Source organism: Ipomoea nil, unplaced genomic scaffold (assembly GCF_001879475.1).
Source record: "Ipomoea nil cultivar Tokyo-kokei standard unplaced genomic scaffold, Asagao_1.1 scaffold2480, whole genome shotgun sequence".
In the NCBI taxonomy this organism is placed as follows: domain Eukaryota; kingdom Viridiplantae; phylum Streptophyta; class Magnoliopsida; order Solanales; family Convolvulaceae; genus Ipomoea; species Ipomoea nil.
Window position 1 is genome coordinate 1,297,459 of NW_017618908.1, and position 15,246 is coordinate 1,312,704.

General features: G+C 36.7%; 2 protein-coding genes across 2 annotated transcripts; one reads left to right on the forward strand and one right to left on the reverse strand.

Moving 5' to 3' along the window:
- Positions 1–4,117: 4,117 nt before the first annotated feature.
- On the reverse strand, positions 4,118–11,517 carry LOC109152715 (MND1-interacting protein 1-like). The gene is made up of 4 exons (XM_019300366.1): positions 10,285–11,517; positions 7,519–7,964; positions 4,702–4,704; positions 4,118–4,151 (listed from the first exon to the last, which is right to left on the reverse strand). Exons 1-4 carry the CDS (start codon positions 11,026–11,028, stop codon positions 4,118–4,120), a joined length of 1,227 nt encoding a protein of 408 aa, XP_019155911.1. The 5' UTR covers positions 11,029–11,517.
- On the forward strand, positions 4,308–15,176 carry LOC109153062. Its single transcript, XM_019300813.1, has 10 exons — positions 4,308–4,448; positions 12,433–12,571; positions 12,683–12,781; positions 13,304–13,349; positions 13,663–13,711; positions 13,785–13,880; positions 14,013–14,066; positions 14,149–14,214; positions 14,675–14,753; positions 14,848–15,176. The coding sequence occupies exons 2-10, from the start codon at positions 12,485–12,487 to the stop codon at positions 14,923–14,925; spliced, it is 654 nt and encodes a 217-aa protein (XP_019156358.1). The 5' UTR covers positions 4,308–4,448; positions 12,433–12,484; the 3' UTR covers positions 14,926–15,176.
- Positions 15,177–15,246: the final 70 nt, after the last annotated feature.

A 15,246-nucleotide genomic window follows, 5' to 3' on the forward strand; every position in this document is an offset into this window, starting at 1 on the left:
TACTGATTACAATAACACGTTAATCGCACGGTCTGTTACGTGTTTTACGGAATGATAGTTGGGCTTGATGGGCCTGGGTTTATTTGGGCCTGTATGGGGAGTGAAAATGGACCTTATCTCCTATTGGGCTTGTGACTGACATCGTGACTATCGAACCGGACACTGTAGAATCGAGCTGAAACTAAAATTGTAGGGACAGTTTCAATTTATTAACGCAAATTATGCCGTGGAATCGTGTTCACCGAGAATGGTGAACACAAGTTAAAATGACGTCGTTTTTACGTAAAAAAAAAAAAATGCGGATCTGAAGTTAACGGCGCGTTACTGATCAAATTATGAATTTTCTGTTATAAAATTCATAATCTCATAACAGAAAAATCATAATCGCATAACAGAAAATTCATAATCGCATAACAGAAAATTCATAATCTCACAATTGAAAATTCATAATCTCATAACAGAAAATTCATAATCTTATAACAGAAAATTCATAATCTCATGGTTCCAAAGTGAATGTGTAGGCATGGTTCCAAAGTGAATGTGCAGGCATGGATTCATAATTTATGAATGTCCGTGATTTCGGACGGGAATATGTAGGCATGGTTCCAAAGTGAATGTGCATGCATGAATTCATAATTTATGAATGTCCGAAACTCCGAAATTATGAATGTAATGAAAATTCATAATCTCATAACAGAAAATTCATAATCGCATAACAGAAAATTCATAATCTCATAACAGAAAATTCATAATCTCATAACAGAAAATTCATAATCTCAGGGTTCCAAAGTGAATGTGTAGGCATGGTTCCAAAGTGAATGTGTAGGCAGTCACGTAATTAAAAAAAAAAAAAAAAAAAAAAAAAAAGATAACGGTGCACTAACACCGTTGGAACCGTGTTCACCATGAATGGTGAACACGGTTCCATGGCATAACGTCTGATTTATTAAAATTGCAAACCAAAATTGCCTATTCTAGTTCAAAATCAGTAAGTTCTGATTCTGAACCGAAATAATAATAATAATAATAATAATAATAATAAAGTGCAAACACAAAATTATTTTTATTTTTCAGTTTAACTTAAATATTTGATATAACCATTTAAAAAAGGAAAAAGGGTCAAATAGACCCTTGAACTATAGGCAAAAGAGCAATTAGGCCCTTCAACTTTAAAAAGGTGCAATTAAGCCCTTCAACTTGTTATTTTGAGTCAAATAAGTCCAATAACAAGTTTTTCACCTGGAATAACCGGTCAAAAAATTCCGGCGACATTTCCGATCAAAAATCCGGTGACAACAAATTTTTTAAAAAAAAAAAACTGCCGGAGAAGGCTTGGTCGCCTTCTCCATTGGAGAGGACGCTGGTCGTCCTCTCCAGTGGAGAGGGCGACCAGACTGGGTGCCCTCTCCACTGGAGAGGGCGACCGGACTGGTCGTCCTCTCCAGTGGAGAAGGCGACCAGATCTGGCCGCCCTCTCCAGTGGAGAGGGCGACCGGACTGGCCGCCCTCTCCAATGGAGAAGGCGACCAGGCCTTCTCCACCGGAGAAGACAACGGTTGTTTTCTCTGGCAGTTTTTTTTTTTTTTTAAAAAAAATTTGTTGTCGCCGAAATATTTTGACCGGTTATTTCAGGTGAAAAACTTGTTATTGGACTTATTTGACTCAAAATAATAAGTTGAAGGGTTTAATTGCATCTTTTTAAAGTTGAAGGGCCTAATTACTCTTTTGCCTATAGTTCAAGGGTCTATTTGACCCTTTTATAGAATGAACAAATTCTTTTAAAAAATTTAATTGTAAAATTCGGATTATTTTCAAAATAGGAAATAGATTTAATAAAAAGGTTTGAACCAACCGTCAAACCGGAACCTTCTTAAAAGGTCTCGGTTCCAATTTTATCAGAATCGTGAATCAGCAATTTGGAACCGAAACCAAACCGCGATCTTATTTAATTATGATAATACTTAGACAAAAGCTAATTGTGTGTACAAAACCTGACATGTGTTGAACCGTGCCCATTCACTTTGCAAAGTTATATCACCAATTAACATGGATAGAAATTAATAAGTGACAAATGTATCTTAGGCTATAGGTGTCTATAAGTTAACTTCTTGTAACTTGTACTAAAGAGTTAACTTTACCTTTCAAAAACTCATGAGAGACAACTTTGTATGAGATATAAAAGAAGGAAATATTACAATATACGCATTTGACCTTCACAACCAATCACATACTTTATTGTTGCACAAAATTCATTTGAGTGTTATCACTTTGAATCGTACTAAGAAGATTCTATTTGACGAGCTTAATCAAGAGGCAGTAACAAAAATATAATTGAATTTACTGAGATATTTATCACCCTAATCTGCACATAATTTGCACATTCCTCCAGTCCTTTCTCTGCCTCTCAAGATCCTTGGTTTGATAGATCAAACTCACAATAATCTCATCTTCTTTATCCATCTGGGGATGCCCATGCTCTGTACTCTCATCAAGATTTAAATCACCAAATCTACTTAACACATAGTTGACAACATCTTGGGTTTTTGAATTCTGAGATTCGGAATACCCAGAACCAGAAGGCAAAAGGCTTGAGAGTTGAGGCTGCCTGTGAATGATTTTGTATATTTTTGTAGTTTGACCTAAATCCAACATCAAAAGTTGCAACATTCTTCTTCAACAATGAATTCATTAAAGGACTAGGAACCTCTTCGAGCATTCAACCTCAGGCAGCCTCTTTGAACCGTCGTTCTTTCTCTGCTTGTGTGAGAGCTACCTCCTTGGCTGCCTGTTCCTTGCACCACTTTTCCTGTCAGCTTAGGCTGCACAGGATTTGCACAAAATATGCACAAAATCAACTTAAAATCACCAAAACAAGCAAGTCACAACAACTATAAGAAAATCACGAGAAAACTAAAGAGTATATAAAGCTAAATTGGCACGGTCCGCTTCACCACTTGCTTTACGGAGAGCATTCTCCATTTCTGTGAGCTTCTTCATGAAATTGTCTTCAATGGTCTACTTACCCTTCTTCACACTTTGGGTCTCCTCCATATCCATCCCCAGCATCTTAAGCTCAGTTAAGTCATTGATAAATTTTCTTGCAGCTTGAATTGCTTTTTGATGTGCCCATTCGTCCTGCTTCTTTCTCTGCCTCTCAAGATCCTTGATTTGATGGATCAAACTCACGATACTCTCATCTTCTTTATCCATCTGGGGATGTCCATGCTCTGTACGCTCATCAAGATGTAAATAAGGAAATCTACTTAACACATTGTTGACAACATCTTGGTTTTCTGAGTTCTAGGATTCGGAATACCCAGAAGGTAAAAGGCTTGAGGTTGCCTGTGACTGATTTTGTATATTTCTCCTGTAGTTTAACCTAAATCCAGCATCCAAAGTTGCAACATTCCTCTTCAAGAGTGATTTCATTGAAGGACTGAGATTAAACCTCTTCGAGCATTCAACCACAGGCAGCCTCTTTGAATCGTCGTTCTTCCACTGTTCCTTGCACCACTTTTCCTGTCAAACAGAAACAGATAGAAAATTTACTTAGATATTTGTCAGCTTAGGCTGCACAGAATTTGCACAGAATGTGCACAAAATCAACTTAAAATCACCAAAACAGGCAAGTCACAGCAACTATAAAAAAATCACGAGAAAACTAAAGAGTATATAAAGCTGAATTGGCACGGTCCGCTTCACCACTTGCTTTACGGAGAACATTCTCCATTTCTGTGAGCTTCTTCATGAAATTGTCCTCCATGGTCTGCTTACCCTTCTTCACACTTTGGGTCTCCTCCCTATCCATCCTCAGAATCTTAAGCTCAGTTAAGTCATTGATAAATTTTCTTGCAGCTTGAATTGCTTTTTGATGTGCCCATTCCTCCTGCTCCTTTCTCTGCCTCTCAAGATCTTTGATTTGATGGATCAAACTCACAATAATCTCATCTTCTTTATCCATCTGGGGGTGCTCATGCTCTGTACTCTCATCAAGATGTAAATAACAAAATCTACTTAACACATAGGCTTGAAGCGGCCTGTGACTGATTTTGTATATTTTTATAGTTTGACCTAAATCCAACATCCAAAGTCGCAACATTCTTCTTCAAGAGTGAATTCATTGAAGCTGCCTGTTTCTTGCACCACTTTTCCTGTCAAACAGAAACAGGTACAAAACTTACTGAGATATTTATCAGCTTAGGCCGCACAGAATTTGCACAGGTAAAAGTGATAATATAATAACTTGATGTAGTAAATAGGCAAACTGGCAGAATAAGGCTTTTTTTTTAGTACTAGGGACGTTTAAATAAAAGAATCATGTTTCACATGTTCGACCGTTCATTTCGGGATAAGATGACAATGTTTGTTGTACTTAAAAGTTATACCTAACAACTCTTGTGAGGGAATACAAGAATAGTAAGGATGTTGATGAAATCATGAAAGTAGAAATAAACTATGCTAGAAATTTGTATTGGTTTAATTTATCTCTAAAAAATTACTCCTTTTTTCCCTTGAATTGGGATTCATGTCTTCGGCTCTGAGGTTCACGGCGCCACGGTCACTGCTACACTATGCAGCTTCTCATCCTCTTCCTCGTAATCAGGCAAGAGTCTCTTCCTTGGTCTGCAATTACCTAGCTTTCTTTTCCTGTTTTCACATTACATTTGCAACAAACTAATAAGCAACCTTCCTTCGAATTACATGCTCAGAAAGCTGGCATTCCCGGCACAGTCAACACTAGTTGGAAGAAGCTGTTGTATGGGAATCATTTGCAGGCTTCGCTGCTATGTAGACATTGATAACAGTGTAAAGTTTTCAATTTTTTGACTGTTCTTGAGTTAGTTTGTTTAGGGTCGATTTCAATTGTGCTTTCTTCAGATCAACAAGAAGCAGGGAACGATGTTAGGAGGTCATGCCAAAGACACGAATTCTCTATTCAATAGGGAGTCCTTAAATCAACATACGAATATAGGATACCCTTCATGTTTACAAACACCATAAACAAACAAAACCAGGATCAAACCGATCAAAGAATAACCTAAATGTCACATTTTACCAACTAAATCAATTAGCATATATAACTTACTTCTGGCAAAAAACCAAAACTTTTTATCAAGGTTAAAGGTCCGAAAAAGAGCGCGGTTGGAAGGCTTCTCAGAATTCCAAACAAAAATGATTTTAGATGTTAGCAAAACAAAATTTCCAATTTCACGCCCTAACATCTTCATCCTAGCTTGTCTTCCTAAAAGACATTCAGTATTCCAAACAAAAATGATTTTAGATGTTAGCAAAACAAAATTCCCAATTTCACGCCCTAACATCTTCATCCTAGCTTGTCTTCCTAAAAGACATTCAGTTAATTCCTAGTTTTTTGGTAAATAACGGTTAGCTGATAACTGTTTAGGTTAGCTAATAATTAATAATTGGTTGATTATAGAAAAGTGTTTGGTAAATTAGTTGTTTATTGTTGACTGATTGCATGTAAAATGATATTTAAGAGCATGGATGTATTATGTTGTTTTAAGCTTTAAATATACATTTATAAATAATTTACATTTATAAATTGTTGTTATTATTATTACATAGTTTTTGTTTTATTAAGAATTAAGAATAACATAATAATAAAATAAGTTAATAAAAATAAAATAAGCATATTTTTCAAGATAAAATAAGCATAAAGTAGTTAATAATAATTAAAGATACCAATTAATGCAATTATGTTTAAAAAAAAAAAAAAAAAGTAACTCATAAATCTACACATAAGTTCACATCCTACTCGAAGGCATCAAACCATACTTGGTTTCTAAATCTACACATAAATACATAATTGGCGAAATGTATCCGGATTCATTCTAAATGCATTAAAACACCCTTTTTCATTACCATGTAGTAATTCTTACATCCACCTTTCTCCTGTTAAATAAGATGTCATGCATGGCTCCTTGTAGATATGATTCAAATAATACACACACATAGCCGGTCGTACAAGCCACCAAATCCCAAAAGTCATCTTCTTCTTCCAAGTACTCATTAATTAGGAGAATTTTCTTAATTTGTGTATCAATATTGTCCATACCTACACACAAACAAATATATGTGTTAATGGGGAAGCACAGTACCTAAACTACCACTCCAAATTGTAGTTTATAACAATGCAGTACAAACACATAATAGAACCACATAAATTGCCTTTTGCAGAAATTCCTTATTGCAGAAAATGGGGAAAATCACACCAAATGGTGGTGAAGGATGATCCCTTCCAGCAATACTCGCACCAAATTCCATAGGCAATGGGGAAAATCAAACTTGGAAGGTATTTGCGGGCACATCAGGCGTATCACTTCCCATGGTAAAAACTCATTCAAATATAGCATTTACATAAACGCATATCACTTCCCATGGTAAAAGCTCATTCAAATATAGCATTTACATAAATGCATATCAAATTCCCATGGTAAAAGCTCATTCAAATATAGCATTTACATAAGCACATATCACTTCCCATGGTAAAAGCTCATTCAAATATAGCAGCTTAAGATATATATTCTACTCACAATCTAATATCTATTTTGACAACTTATACACCAGAAATAGAAAAAAATTTGCACAGCACAGTAAATGCAGTGTAGCTTAAAGCTTTTTAAACTCTACACAACACATCAAAGATATGATCTTTTTACCTTACCTGTAAGTAAAAATGTGAGCTTTTGCTTTCCTTGTAGTAGGTAAAAATGGCAGCTTTAGTTTAAAAGAGCAGAATTCTATACAATGCCCACAAAGGCGAAATCCCTCGCCCCAAAAGCCCCCGCACCCCAACCCAATAGGGTTGTGAAGGGGTAAATCACGGTGACTCACTGCAGCCTGGCCCATCTGAAACTCCCACGCTGGAGTCACCAGGCCCGGCCCATTAGGCAAGAGGACCACAAGAAGCCACCCTCTTGCATTGAAGCCAATTAGACTCGATCCTGTGCCCCCGTGCACCACTCAAGAACTAACTGAGCTCGGGGAACCAACTAAGATATCCATGCGGGTAGCAGAATTCTATACTATGACTGACGAGAATCATGAGATAAAGCTAAGGTTACCTCTACTGAGTTCACTGTGATTACATGCAGTGTGAAACCAACTCCTGCAGAGCCTGCAATTGAGAAGCAACCAAAAAAATTTAAATATATGTAATAATAAAAAAATAATAATTATAATAATATGTAAAGGTGGTGAATTTAGGATAATCTTGAATAGAACTAACTGAGATATTTATCAGCTTAGGCCGCACAGAATTTGCACAGAATATGCACAGGTAGAAGTGAAAATATAATACTTCATGTAGTAAATAGGCAAACGGGGCAGAACAAAGCTTTCTTTTTAGTATTAGGGACATGTTTAAATACAAGAATCAGTAATAACAATGTAAAGTTTTCAATTTTTTGACTGTTCTTGAGTTAGTTTTTCGAGGGTCGATTTCAATTATGCTTTCTTCAGATCAACAAGAAGCAAGCAAGGATGCTAGGAGGTCACGCAAAGACACGAATTCTCTGTTCAATAGGGACGCAACAGCATGGACATGCAGCTCTGCCCTTCTTCCCGTAGCTCTTGTTGCAGTTGGCACACACAACTAGGTGACCACAGGGGAGAAAGACAACAGACACTTCATCCTTCAAGCAGAGAACGCATTCCCTATCACACCCAACTTCCTTCTCTGCAGAATTCTCCAGGTTGTCTAATTCATGCATCAACCTGGCGACGTCTCCATGGGCATTCATCTCGGATGATTTCGGCATTGGAAGATCTTGTTCAAGGCGTTGGATGTCATCTTTCTGCCTCTGGAAGTCCATTTCTGCCTTGAGGCGCAGAGCCTCCAGCTTCCTTTTGTTACCAGTCTCGGCAGCCTCTTTGAACTTCTGTTCTTCCTCTACTTGGGTCCGGGCTACCTCCTTGGCTTCCTGTTCCTTGCACCACTCTTCCTGTCAAACAGAAACAGTACAAAATTTACTGAGATATTTATCAGCTTAGGCCGCACAGAATTGGCACAGAATTGGCACAGGTAGAAGTGATAATATAATACTTCAAGACACAGATGATAGATGATAGATCAAGAACTTAGGACTAAGGAAAGCACTAAACAAAGATGAACAGAATAATTGATTCCAAACAGCAAACCAAGCCCAAAGCAAATTCAGTTGAGTTTATAGTTCAATGAATATCAGTCATTCATCACAAGATGAGAAAATGTAGAACCAAATCAACTAAAAATCACCCAAACAGGCAGGTCACAGCAACTATCAGAAAATCACAAGGCTAAAGAGTATATAAAGCAAGTGGGATATAGGCACTGAATTCAATAAGTTGAACAAGAATGTGAGCCCAGTTCAAATTAAAAATTACAGCAGAAACATAATAAATAATCAAGCAGATAAAGAAGCAATTTGGCTCACAAGTATGGAGAGAGAGAGTTATTTTCCAGAAATTGTGGATAATTACTGCAGAAGAATGGTACTATATTAAAGCTAAAGAGTTGACTACAAGATATAGAAAATTTGATTTATAGGTATATCTTGAGCAAACCTAGAAGAAGAATAGAAATAAATCTTCAAACATTAAATTTTCATAAACAATTTAGTGAAATGGTATAAAAGAACTCATACCAAAGTATAACAACCTCATTCTCAAAAGTGCAACATTAACGTCGCATTCACATAGAGTTTTTGCGATTTGCGAAGAGAAGATGCGCTGGAAAGGTTTTTTTTTTTCTTTTCTTTTTAAGAAGAAAAAAAAAAAAAAAAAAAAAAATCGACCCGATTTAACACCGGGTCGAGACCAGGTTAATCGTTCCAAGCAAGGCAAGCTCATTAGGCGTCTGGTCTCCACCGACCGGACGCCTAGGCGACGCCTTGATAACCATGATCTAGAGTTTTGAAGACATGGCATATTGACACAAAAATTTATTGTCTATGCTAGCATTTTGAAAATGAGACAGATTGACACACAAATTTATTTTATACGCTAGCTTTTAAACCTCAACATATTGACACAAAAACTTATTGTATATGCTTCATAAACAATTTAGTGAAATGGTATTTAAAAAAAAAAAAAAAAAAAAAAAAAAAACAAACAAACAAACAAAACTCACGCCAAAGTATAACAACCTCATTCTCAAAAGTGCAACATTAACAGCGCATTCACATAGAGCGACATTAATGCCACATTCTCTAATTTTAGAATTAAATATATATCTAGAGTTATGAAGATGCAACATATTGACACAAAATTTATTGTTTATGCTAGCATTTCAAAACATGACATATTGACACAATAATTTATTGTATATGCTAGCTTTGAAAACCTAACATATTGACACAAAAACTTATTGTATGATGCTAGAATTTTGAAAACGTGACATATTGAATGTTTATGCGAGCATTCTGAAAACGTGACAGATTGACACAAAAATTTATTGTATATGCTAGCATTTTGAAAACGTAACAAATTGACACAGAATGTGCATTCGGTGTGGTTGTCATTTTAAATTTAATTTAGAATGTGGTTGTCATGTTTTCTTCAATGTTGCAAAAGTCGCACCTAGGTGCTAGGCGGTGACTGGCCGCCTAAAATTTTGGCATAACCGATGTTCTAGGCGGCCTAGGCGGGCGTTTAGGTTGCCGGTTAACTATTTTTCCTTGTTTTTTTAAATGGGTTATTTCGCTCAAATCGACACCGTTTTTAGTGAAATAATCCTAAATTGTTCAAATCGGTCACAAAACCCCAAAAAAAAAAAAAATGTAATATGCAACCTTGGTTTTCTTACATTTATTTTTCAAACTACTTTTATATATAAACAATTTGAAAAGATTAATATTTTTGGAATTCTTCAAAAGAAAAGCAAGGTGGCATGATTTCTAGATCCTACTCTGTTTCCCCTTTGCTTGAATCTTCGTAAGATGTTGTTCAAAGAATAGTAATGACTATCATGAATTAGCATCTCTGAATATCAAATAATGCAATAAGATGAACTAGCAGCAAGCATTCTATGATAAACACACATTACCAAAAGTAATTGTTCAAGCAAATGTAAATTGGTTAGGTTGCATTGTTGCAAAGGATTTAAATCTGAATAGAGCCTAAAATAAGCAGTTGGTCTTTACAAGGAATTCTGGTAGCTTATGCTAATCACCCAGTTGATTAAAATATTTACTTATTTAGATGTAGTTTACACTTTAAGCACTTGGGATAAATGGAACATGAAATTTTTAGAGTTGGCATGCAGCCATATAGTTAAAAACAAACCTCAGCTTTCTTTTGATCTGCCTCACCCTGAGCCAGCTGCTCTGCAAAGTCTGAAAACTTCTGTTTCTCAGCTGCAATATCCTCCTGAAGTTTAGATTTTTGTTTCTCCAAAGCTGAAATCCTTTTCATCCATTTCTTCTCCCTCTTCGCAGCCTCCATAGAAGCTGCTGCAGATTCTGATGCACTCAGTTTACATGCTTCGATTTCTGCTTTAATTTCTGCATTCTCAGTCTCATGCTTTCTCACAGCAGATTTGACACGGTCCACTTCACAACTTGCTTTACGGAGAACACTCTCCACTTCTGTGAGCTTGTCCTCGATGGTATGCTTACCCTTCTTCAGACTTTGGGTCTCCTCCAATTCCATCCTCAGCATCTCAAGCTCAGTTAAGTCATCCATTAATTTTCTTGCAGCTTGAACTGTTTTTTGATGTGCCCATTCCTCCTGCTCCTTTCTCTGCCTCTCAAGATCCTTGATTTGATGGATCAAACTCACAATACTTTCATCGTCTTTATCCATCTGGGGATGCCCATCCCCATGCTCTGTACGCTCATCAAGATGTAAATAAGGAAATCTACTTAACACATCGTTGACAACATCTTGGTTTTCTGAATTCTGGGATTCGGAATACACAGAAGGCAAAAGGCTTGAGGTTGCCTCTGACTGATTTTGTATATTTCTCATGTAGCTTAACCTAAATCCAGCATCCAAAGTTGCAACATTCCTCTTCAAGAGTGATTTCATTACAGGACTAAAATTGAACTTCTTCGGGCATTCAACCTTCCCCGGCACAGTAACCCCACCCACTGCTATCAAGCCCAACGCTGGGAGTCAGGCTAGGGTTTGTGTTCTGGGCAGAATCATGACCTCCCATAAAACAACTCAAAGGCTTGATCCCGGATTCCATGATGGACTTAGATAGCGGAGCCCTTTCTACAGCATTGCCTGTGTTGTTATTGCTGCTCCCTTCCTCCGGTTCGGGTTTCGCCGATCGGTTCCTCCGATTGGCACTGATATGCTTCTCTCTTTTACACCCCATTCCGATTCTAGATACAGACTGAAAATTCAAAGCGAAAACTGAACAAACACAAAACTAACCAACAAAAACAAACTCAATTTACACGAATTTATACGTTTTCTACTCTAATCTTCGAATGAATCGCATAGAACTATTCAGAATTCAGAAATGAGATGATCACATAGAAACGGAGATCAACTTACATATATCGCCGGTGAGAGCAGAAGATAGCTACTGAGAAGAAACGAAAACTGAGAGAGAAAGAGCGCGAGAGAGAGTAAAATGAAAGTTGGATTCCGATTGTCAATAATCGCACATTCGCACTGTCCGTTACGTGTTTTACGGAAGGATAGTTGGGCTTGATGGGCTTGGGTTCATTTGGGCCTGTCTGGGGAGTGAAAATGGACCTTGTCTCCTATTGGGCTTGTTGATATTACTTATGGTTTGCTATTTCTAAGTAACATAAATATATAACTAGAAATGATAATTCAATACTTCAAATTTATTATTTTAAAAATAAAAAAGTTTGATTCAAATAACTCCGCTAGTTTTATAGTATCTGTTTAATAAACTTTATTAACCTACTGAAACACAAAGAACCAATAACGCCTCCACTGAAACTCGAACTCACAACCTTCCAAATGGAAGTCCAACCCGGTAATGTCACTCCGCTAGTTATAGATATAGCAAAATAATTATGTTTGAGACATGCGTTATGTTACGTGCACTAAAAAGATAATATAAAATCAACATCAAATTGAACAGTATTAAGAAGTCGTGACGATACTTGGACAAAAGCGTGTCATTTGTTATGCAAAGTCGTATTATCAATTGACATTGACATGGATTAACGAGTTTTTGTATTATAGGTTATAACTGTCTATAATTCACCTCCATTTATGATGAAAAGAAGTTACTTTTAACCTAAAAACGATAATATAAGGGACAATGTGCTGAACCACCACACTAATCATATTGATTAAAAACAAACAAGAGAGAATTCTAAATACAATAATCATGTTCTAATTCCTGGTACGAAGTTTGTTGTACTTATAAATTTAAACCTAACAACTCTTGTGCCAGTAGAAATATTTATAACCTAACAACTCTTGTGCCAGTAGAAAATAGAAATAAACTCTGCTAAAAAGATTGATTTTTTTTTTTTTTCTTGAATTGGGATTCATGTCTTCAGCTCCGTGGCTCACGGCGCCACGGTCACCGCTCCGGTATGCAGCTTCTCCTCATCTCCTTCTTCTTCCTCGTAACCAGGCAAGACTCTCTTCCCTGCTATGCAATTATCTTGTTTCCTTTTCTGTTTAATTTTCGCAGTATTTTTGTTACAAGATAGTAAATAGTCTTTCATTGGAATTACATGCTCAGAAAGATGGCATTCCCGGCGCAGTCGACGCTCGCCGGAAGAAGCTGTTGTATGGGAATCATCCGCCGCGGCTTCGCTGCTCCGTCGACAGTGATAACAATGTAAAGTTCTCAACTTTTTGGTTGTTCTTGAGTTATTGTTTTGAGGGTCGATTTCATTTGTAGATTTTGTTAATACCAACTTTTGGGTTTTGTTATTGGTGAAATGTCTTTGATTTGCTTATTTGTAATTGAATATGAAGTTATGAACTGGGCATATGATCAATGCAGCTGTGGTTTATACTTTATAGTATGATGATAACATCAAGGAAGCTAAATTGTTGGAGTTTGATAAGTGTAAAAACTACCCACATTGCCTTCGGATAAGAACACGAGATAATTAATCAAAATCACAGGTTTTTCGGCTTGTTCCCATTTGATTTTGGATTGGATGTTTAGATGTATTGGTCGAATAGACTGTCGAGATGTTGTATAAGAGAATAGCTAGGATCCTTGATTATGATCCTGGAGAGCTTCTCTGTCATTAAGATGTTCTAAATTTGTTTCGTTTCAAGATTTTCTCTTCTTCTATAGCTTCTTGTATGTTTTAACACGGCTAACGTATCTCTTATTATGCAAGGTAAGGCTAATGGACCGCCAGAATCTCAGCATAGCTTGCAAGAACAGGAAGGTATTTGAGTGGGAATATTCACGGGATGATAGTGATGCGTATTTTCACATTGACGACTTCTACTAAACCTTAAAGATATGGCCCTGTTTGGTAAAATGGCTGTTAGTTGTTAGCTGATTGTGTTAATTAGAGGGTATAAATAGTTGATAACATTAGCTGATTGTAGAAAAGTGTTTGGTAAATTACCTGTTAGCTGTTTGGTATAATTTCTTTTATCAAAAAGCTAATTGAAAAAGTTGTTTGGAGTAGCTTTTTCAATTTTAGCCTTTTGGAGCTGTAAAAAGCTAATTAACCTTCTTTATGTATTTCTCAGGTGCAGCAGATGCCGGAAATAATCTTGGAGGATCGCTTTCAGTTAAAGAGTATGTAATGTTTCTCGCAATCCTTTGTAAGTTACATACTTGAGATATAATCGTTGTCTATTACGCTTCTCAGGATTGTGAAGAAATTGAGAAGATACGGCATTTCAGGAGTATTATCATACGGGCTACTGAATACTGCCTACTATCTTACGACATTCCTCGTGGTGTGGTATGAGTGTATGACCAATGCAAATAAATGGAAAGATTATGCTTATCTCCGTTTTTCTGTGAAAATCTATAATCCACCGATCCATTATAACAAACATCTATTTGAGACTCGTTGATTTTGCTATCCTTTTAGGATTTATGTCGCTCCTGCACCTGTCAAAATGGGCTATTTGGCTACTGTTAAAAGGCAATTGTTTCGCTTTTTTTGTTTTGTTTTTCAACATTTACATTACCTACAAGAGATCTAACTAGTAACGTGTCTTGTGCAGATTCTTTAAAATATTGGCTATGGTGTGGGCCGGTAGCCAAGTCACCAAACTTGCTAGAGCAGGAGGGTGAGCTATTGAACTTTTTCATAATTAGCAGTGGATTATGATTCTTGTCCTCGTTCTACAGTAATTTAAATTATTTTCACCTTTTTTCAAGGCACCTAGAGATTTTTTAAACATATATTGAAAAAGTTTTAAACTTTTTATACTTTTTAGAGTATAAAGTGCTAATCAGCACGGTGTCGATCTATACTGGGTACAACTTTGTATTGCTATTTTGGGTGTACCAAGTACTGTCAACACTTGTTCCCGCAGTATATAGTCCAACCAGGCATACCATGGATGGTTTTAACGGTACAAATCGGTATGATACTGATCGACACCTTAGAAATTCCCAAAAAATATATACAATTCTTAGAAATTCCCAAAAAATGTGCCTTTCAGAAAGTGTTAACTTATCCATTAGAGTATAGACTGCTTGCTGGCTCTGTTTGAAGGTTGACTTTGGACTCGCGCTTTACTGCAGGGCGTTAGCTCTTGCTCCGTTTGTGGACAGGGGATTGGCGTGGTTTACCGCCAAGTTTGGGTTTAAGTCACAAGGGAAGGTTAATGAATTTAGAGTTCCTAAACTGCAGTTTTATTCGTTATGAATACCACACGCTTTCCCTAATCTGTTGTATCGGCCGTTTTATTTTTCAGGCTTTCATGGCTGTCGTTGGGTTTTGCTTTGCGTTGGCTGTGATAGTATTTCTCATGGTGACGTTGCTGTGGGCATAACGCTTCTCGGCCGTTGATCTATGGAGGTTCTCGGATCTCCATTGCTGTTTGTGGTGGAGATCTTTTGGATGGTTTTCGGCTTCAGTCGAGTTGCAAGATGAGGATGTGCATGTAGCAAGAAATCATGAAATCATTAATGTTTCTCACTTGAGAGTACTATAAAACATTGTAGTTTTGGTTCATAGAAAAGAAGCTTTTACCATTCATTTGACAGGGCAACTTAGGTTGATTTACTTCCTTATGATTCTTTACTGGCTAGAGTCATAATGCGAGTTTCACCCAAAATAAACTTTCGGTAACAGTGATGGGCTTTCCCGTAAA

Coding starts and splice junctions, on each gene's coding strand:
- LOC109152715 (XM_019300366.1), bottom strand. CDS start 11,028: ATGAAATCACTCTTGAAGAGGAATGTTGCAACTTTGGATGCTGGATTT. Junction 7,965..10,284: donor CAGATCAAAAGAAAGCTGAG/GTTTGTTTTTAA, acceptor TCTGTTTGACAG/GAAGAGTGGTGCAAGGAACA.
- LOC109153062 (XM_019300813.1), top strand. CDS start 12,485: ATGTCTTCAGCTCCGTGGCTCACGGCGCCACGGTCACCGCTCCGGTAT. Junction 12,782..13,303: donor CCGTCGACAGTGATAACAAT/GTAAAGTTCTCA, acceptor ATGCAAGGTAAG/GCTAATGGACCGCCAGAATC. Junction 13,350..13,662: donor TAGCTTGCAAGAACAGGAAG/GTATTTGAGTGG, acceptor TGTATTTCTCAG/GTGCAGCAGATGCCGGAAAT.